The 7,165-nt window shown below is 46.2% G+C and overlaps 1 protein-coding gene across 2 annotated transcripts in view; it reads left to right on the top strand.

The window, feature by feature from the left end:
• The window catches only part of LOC142584671 (formylglycine-generating enzyme), a 151,721-nt gene extending 144,556 nt beyond the window's left edge, over positions 1-7,165 (top strand). For both annotated transcript variants that reach the window (XM_075694848.1, XM_075694847.1), the window contains 2 exons: positions 5,205-5,264; positions 6,405-7,165. In XM_075694848.1, coding sequence (XP_075550963.1) covers positions 5,205-5,264; positions 6,405-6,536 — 192 coding nt within the window. In that variant the 3' untranslated portion in view covers positions 6,537-7,165. The remainder of the gene's footprint in view (positions 1-5,204; positions 5,265-6,404) is intronic.

Genomic DNA, 7,165 nt, shown 5'->3' on the forward strand with positions numbered 1-7,165 from the left:
TCATGCACTTCTCACGCTTTCGTCATACCCTCCTCCTCCACTTTTCTCCACTCGTCTTTCATCCCCCATTGTCCTCCGCGTTCACTCTCTCATCCTTTGCAGTGCTCGTTCACTCGGTTACATCGACACTTGCCGTAGGAACGGGCACCTAAGAACAGTGCTCTGAAAAGACGGAACCCTGCGTTTCTGCGCGGATCATCATCCGCTGAACTATGAAGGACAAATACCCGCTCCCATGGCTAGACTTACGCATTGGACTGGCTCTGCAACGCTAAGTATTTCTCATTGATAGATCTCAAGACTGGCTAGTGGCAAATAAAAGTCAATTATGGGGATCGCAAGACCACATTCATCATGCCCTGCGACCTTTATGAGTTCAAGGGCATGCCATTGGGACTGTGCTCAGCACCTGCAACATTTAAGCACGTGATGGACACAGTGTTAGCAGCGTTAAAATGGCAGACTTGTCTCGTCACTTGGATGATGTTGTAATTCGCCGGGAGTTTTGACGATCACCTTAGGCAGCTTGGGACAGTACTAGAGGCCATCAAGTCATGAGGATTCACCCTGAAGCTGGAAAAGTGTCGCTTCGCTTGCGATGAGCTTCTGTTCCTGGACCACGTCATCAGCAGATCTGGAATCCACCGATCCGCTGAAGACATCTGCCATTGCTGACTTTCCACAGCCTGCCGACAAGAAGGGGATGTGAAGATTTCTTGGCCTTTGTGCCTATTAAAGGCCATTTGTCAGACTTTTCACGCATCACTGAGACAGTGACAAAATCCAACGTTGAGTTCAACTGAGAAATGCCATAAATAAAAGCATTCAAAGAGCTTAAACGACGCCTGTAGTCACCACCAATACTCACCCACTTTGATGAACACGCGGACACCGAAATCCACACTTATGCAAGCAGCCCAAGCCACGGCACTGTCCTAGTCCAGAGGAAACACATATTTGAAAGGGTCTTTATTTGTATGCTAGCTCATTACTGTTGAAAGTGGATGCCAGCTATTGTAGGACAGAAAAAGAATGACTTGTCATCATTTGGGCTACCGTGAAATTCTGCCACTGCCTATATGGCAGGCCCTTCAAAGTCGTAAGCGACCACCATGCCTTGTGTTGGCTGGCAAACTGAAAGATTAACTCTTTAGGGTCCCTCTCAAGATGGAGTCTGAGACTCCAAGAATTTGACGTTACCGTCATCTACAAGTCCGAACGGAAGCATTCTGATGCCGACTGTATCACACCACCCCACTGACCCGCCACCACAAAACGACGAGGATGACAACGGCTTCCTGGGAACAGTAAGCACCACTGAACAGCAACATGCCAATCCGGAGCTTAAAAGTATCACCGGATACTTGGAAGACAACACTGACATTGTCCCTAGGGCAATTAGGTGAGGATTGTCGTGGTCTTCCCTGCGAAACGACGCCCTCATAAAGAAGAACTTATCACCAGTCTGCACCAACAACAACAACCTTCTTGTTGTGCCCTCAGCATTGTGTCCAGAGGTTCTACATGCCAATACATAATGATCTGACCGCTCGGCACCTCAGATACTCCTGTACGCTATCGAGGAGGATACAAGAGATGTATTACTGGCTGCGCCTGACCACCAATGTTGCCCTCTGTGTCAAGACATGCCGAGACTGCCAGCGACGAAAGACACCACAAAGCATTGACCAGCAGGATTTCTGCCCCCAATCGAGCCACCTCGTTGGCCATTCCAGCAGATCTGGACTTGTTGGGGCCATTTCCAATGTCAACATCTGGGAATAAGTGGATCGGTATAAGGGCCACCGACTACGTTACCCATGCCGAAACGAAAGCGCCACCCAAAGGTACCGCAGCCGAAATGGCAAAATTCATTGAGAATACCCTGTTACGACATGGTTCCTCAGAAGTCTTGATCACTGACAGAGGAACTGCTTTCTACAGCGGAACTTACTCTAGCCATCCTGCAATACAGCTAGACATGTCACCACAGGACAACTGCCTACCACGTACCTGCAGAGAGCACATGGCCTTAGAGAGCACATGAATAAGACTCTCACAGACGTGTTATCCATGTATTTCAACGTTGAACACAAGACCTGGGATGTGGTCCTCCCTTACGTAACCTTCACCTACACAGCGGTGCAAGAAACAATGCAGATCATGCCGTTCAAGCTGGTTTACAGCAGGAACCCGACGCTGACTCTCGATGATATACTGCCACACACTACTGATGAAGAAAATCTCAATGTCGCCACCTACCTGCAGAATGCCGATGAAGCACAACTTGCCTGCGTGCGCATCAACAGCCAGCAAAGGACAAATAACTGACACTACAATCTTCGACGACGCTACGTGGAATACCTACCTGGTGATCTTGTTTGGGTTTGGACCCTGATATGCCAACGAGGACTTAGTGAGAAACTCAAGATCATGCGACGTATTGGCACACTGGACAATGAGGTTGTGCCAGACAGCATTTTGCAATCACAGGCGATGGTGCGCGCAACCTGAAGTGGTTCACGTGGTGCGTCTTAAGCCTTTCTATGCCCGCGGACAAACTTTGAGACTTTGTTTCTTTTCTTTACTATGAGTGCTTTCGTTTTTAGATTTTGTGTGTGTTTTCAACATCAGAACGATGCTTTTTATGAGGGGGGTATTGACATGGGGGGGGGGTGCACTTGTTTATCTTTCTCCAGTGGGCGCTTTTCACCGGCTAACAAACGTTAGATGTTATCGCTCAGCGCAGGACATGGCTGAATTTATCAAAAGTTTCTCTAATGTTATCGATGGTTCTATCCGCCGTCTGTTGTCATTAAACATTTGTGTAATCTGATTGTATGCACGATGTGAATTGTGTAGTACTTTCTTGAAGGCATGCGGGCACTAGCGATTATGCTGGAAGCTTCGTCAAGTCTTGCGTAAAAGCTGACGTGCTTGACCCAAAGATCAGATTTTCGACAAGCCCTGCTTGTGTTCCCTCAGCTTCCCTGCTATCATTGTGATTTGAATGTCATTTGCTTTAGGGGCACAAGTTTGCCCAATATAGAATTAGCTTCATCATTCAAAGTTTTGCTACTTTGTTCTTGACCGTCGCTACAACGTGACACTATATTCAAAGCCAGTCATTTGAGCATACAACTGGTTCCAGACATCCAAAAAGCTGACGCTGCTACTTTCTGTATCGTAATGAATTCTGGACAATTTTACTTCAAAAACCAATCGCCCATGAATGATGCCGCCTCTGTGGCGAGCATGAAGTGAGCATGCTGGCTTCTTTTGGATGCAGGGTGTGGGCTGATCACACCTGCTTATAGGCGCCGATCACATTGCTCAAGCTCGCTATTAATACTGTGACCAAATTGATGTGTCCCTGACAGCGTTGTAAATGAGAGGGGGGAAAAAAGGCTGACTCCCCGCTGCTTGCTACATAATGTCACAATGAAGTGGCAGCCGAGCAATTGCGTGCGATGATAGAGGGAAAGAATGGAGAAAGCTAAGCAGGAACAAGCGTGGCCCAGCATCTGGCTCAACCAGCGAGCTGCTGCCAGGTGAAAAGAAAGTGCAAGCTACGCTGCCGATGCTATTGTTTCACTGCAAAATGTTTCCGAAGACACCGCTATTGTAGGCAGAAGTAAATGCGAAACTGTAATCATAGAAATAGAGCGCAGACCCTTTCTGCTGCTGACCAATGTGTGAGTCAACCTTTATTGCCATTGTCCGCCAGAGAATTTGAGTGCTTGCACATGCCTTGAGAGGTGATTACATCTGCAATGCACTGCACTGGTTTTCTGCTTTTGATCTTGTTTTTGAGAATCTTTTTCATGCTTGCTTGTAGTGTAGGAGAAGGGCACTTTTATTACTGTGCACTGGTCATGTGTACATATGACTACAGCAGTTCCCAAACTAAAATTTCATTTTTGAAAGTTAGTGCTTGTGTATGTGTTCTGTTTCTCCTTGTGTCCTTATTACCGCATTACACTACATGGCATTCCATGATGATTGGCTAACAAGCCGTAACATCCCATGATGATCAGCTCGTCGCTTGCCTCTAACATATACCAGTGACATGTACGCTTGAATTTCTCATGCTTTTCCTCCTGCCACATCATTTATAGTTTTTGCCTGCTCCACTCCTTTTTTTATAGCAATAGCTGTACTATTCCAGGTACAAACCCAGTAAATGTGTGGTTCTGTAAATCTGACCTTCAAGCTCAGCCAAGGTCAAACTGAAACTTAGCCTGCCACTACCGGCAGTTGCTGCATCTGCTGCATGGGCGCCCATATCTTCAACGCAATCTGCGATGCGCACAAAGTGTGCTGAGTGCTGGTAGCTTCATCTATGCTGTGCTTGATTTGCGTTGAAGCGAGACAAAGCACGAAGGTCGATTCGCTCACTGCTGCTGCTGTGCCAAGCAGCATCTGTGTTGTCGTGTGGTTCAGTTGTAGATGCGGTAGTTGCTGGCGGTACCAAGCGGCATTTGTCCTTTTCCAGAGCAAGCAAAACCATGCTATCGCTCAACAGACTTGGTCTAACCGCATTCAACCACAGCATTTTAGTTTTTCTACCCTCAAAACCACCCTCGTGAACATCTTCCTGCTCAAACCACAGGTGTTCCACAGCACCATCTGGACCTCTGCATTGAGCATTTAGTTCTTCCTGGCTGGAGTAACCCACCGGAATAACTTTCCAGAAAACAAAAGCAGTTTCATGGCCCAGTCATAAATAATTCCAGAAAAAGTTGGCTATCTTGCCCGACCTTCCGAAACAGGCTCTTCCCTTAAACCCCTTGTCGCTTTCTAATTTACACTCCTGACATTATCTTGCACTTTTTTATTATTTACGCTTTGTTCTTCACAAGAACTATACTGGTCATGTTCCGTTCTTCACGTCACCTTCTTACGTGAAATGATGCCCCTCCCACAACTGGATGTGGTGGCTGTAGCCTCGCACATGTGGTTAAAATTAGTCCCCACCCCCATGGCATTCCTTACAGTCATATCATGGTTTTGGCACACAAAAACCACAGAAATAAGTTTTTTTAATGTTCCCCCTCCTCCTCCCTTATTGTTTGCAGGCAAAAAGAAAATAACTGAAACCAAAATGAGTTTAACTGAACTGTAGTGTACATAGTACATCCAGTGTTTCAAGTCTATGGCCTTGCAGTTCAGACTGAAATGATGTTTTTCATTGTTTCTTGCAGAAAGGGCCACCAGGTGGTGCTGACAAGGTCAAGAAAGGTGGCTCCTTCATGTGCCACAAGGCAAGTTAGATGACAGTTTCGATCCCTCGTTTACTGCTCTACCAAGTGTCAAAACTGACTCGTATTATTTGGGAAGTTGCGTAACGATGCGTGGCCACCAGTCCCGTACAACCACGTAGAGCACAGGATGCTGCAGTTGTAGACTTGCTGCGTCCACCGTAGAAGGTTAGAAAAACACCCACATAAGCACAGCAGAGAAGTGGCTAAGTCAGGTGGCTTGACTGACAACTGTAGAAGCGTCATTAAAAACACGGAATCATTCTCCATTTCCGGCGGCGTTTTCTCTACTTCCTTATTAAATAAAAACATGTTGATCCATAAAAATTTTCACAAACAATGGTTCATTTGTTAATTTTCACTTTTCCTTCCTGTTTGGCTGCTGCCTCCGCTCTCTCCCTTAGTAGATCACTTAATTTCTCAACTCCTTGCGACTCTTGTTTCCAGTTGCCAATCTTGCATAAAAAGTGCCGTACAATTAGGGAAAAACCAGATGAGGTGACAGGTAACATTCATATTGCTTATGGGTTTAACAGTTATTGCAGGGTCTGATGATGAACCCTGTTTGGCATGATTATATTTTCCAGCTTATCTAACCCATATCATAGGTACATGATTTCGATGACCTGCCAGTGTCGCGGCAAGCTGTCACTTGAGGAAATAAGGAAGCAAAAGGAAAAGTTAAACGCAACTGGCGTTTTCTCCAGCCACAACTCGTTCCACAAGCATACAGACCAACTCACTACGAACTGAATCCCTTTCCTAGTCCCTGGATCAGTTTAAACAAAGAAGATTAAACTAACGAAGCAATAGCAATGCACATGACCATTCCAATAGATGGTGACAACTGAACGCTTCTTGAATTAATCGCGCGGGCACCGAATCGATGACAAAATTGGCCTTCACATCCCAGGAGATGCCGATAACTACAGTCATCTAAAAGGAGAGAAAAAGGCAGCAAAATGTTAACTGCCAAATAACTGTCAAGTCTCGATTGATTTGGCGGCGCTTTAGGAAAGTGTGTGAGGAGTGGTGGCATGGAAGATGGGGGAGGGTATACCTATGCCGCGTAATTTCAAGGGGGCGGGGGGGTCCCTGAGTACGTACCTGATAGCTGTATTGTCTCAACTCGTGTGTGTGCAGACGTACTGCTACCGTTACCGCTGCGCTGCAAGGAGCCAGAACACTCCCGACACAAGTGCCTACAATGTGGGGATTCGCTGTGGAGCCGACAAGTTGCCCAGTGACGCTGTGCTTCACAGGGAAGAGCTGTGATGCTTCGGAGGCAAAGCAGTCCACCACCACCATGTGCATCCTTAATACATTCATGGGGTGGAGTATTTGCACCCATCTTTGGAGCCACTTGTGTGGAAGAAATCTTTGAGTCCTTGCTTTGCTGATCATTGGTAGTGTTAAACATGGAGCTTTGGTTGATCTTGGTTTGAACATTTGGTAAAAGTGGAAAGTTCTAAATTTTTGCCAAAAAAAGCAGCCCCCACAGCATCTCCCTGTTGGTTCTCGTCATGTATCTTATGCATATTATTAAATAGGACGGCTTCTGGATTAGCAGAAAAACAGTAGGTCAGATGACCACCTGGAGTGATGTGCTGCACGAAAGTTGCTGCTGCTCCTAGAGAGTGCTGAAAAAGTCAAGTACTGCTCCTAAGCCATTCTGTTGCATTCGTGGGATGTGCTGTCTAACTGCGCTGCAATGAGCCAGTTGCTTGTGCAAGGTTCAAGCAGTTTCTAAGGTTGTGTGCTTATCTCATCACGAGTTTGTTCTTGACTGGGCATGGCTTGGCTTTCAAGTGTAAAATATGCTGCACTACTCTTGCATTTCTTCAAATGTTAATGATAAGCATGTTTTATAGATCACCAAGAATAAATGCACCATGCACAGCGTT

This window comes from Dermacentor variabilis, chromosome 6 (genome assembly GCF_050947875.1).
Source record: "Dermacentor variabilis isolate Ectoservices chromosome 6, ASM5094787v1, whole genome shotgun sequence".
Lineage (NCBI taxonomy): Eukaryota > Metazoa > Arthropoda > Arachnida > Ixodida > Ixodidae > Dermacentor > Dermacentor variabilis.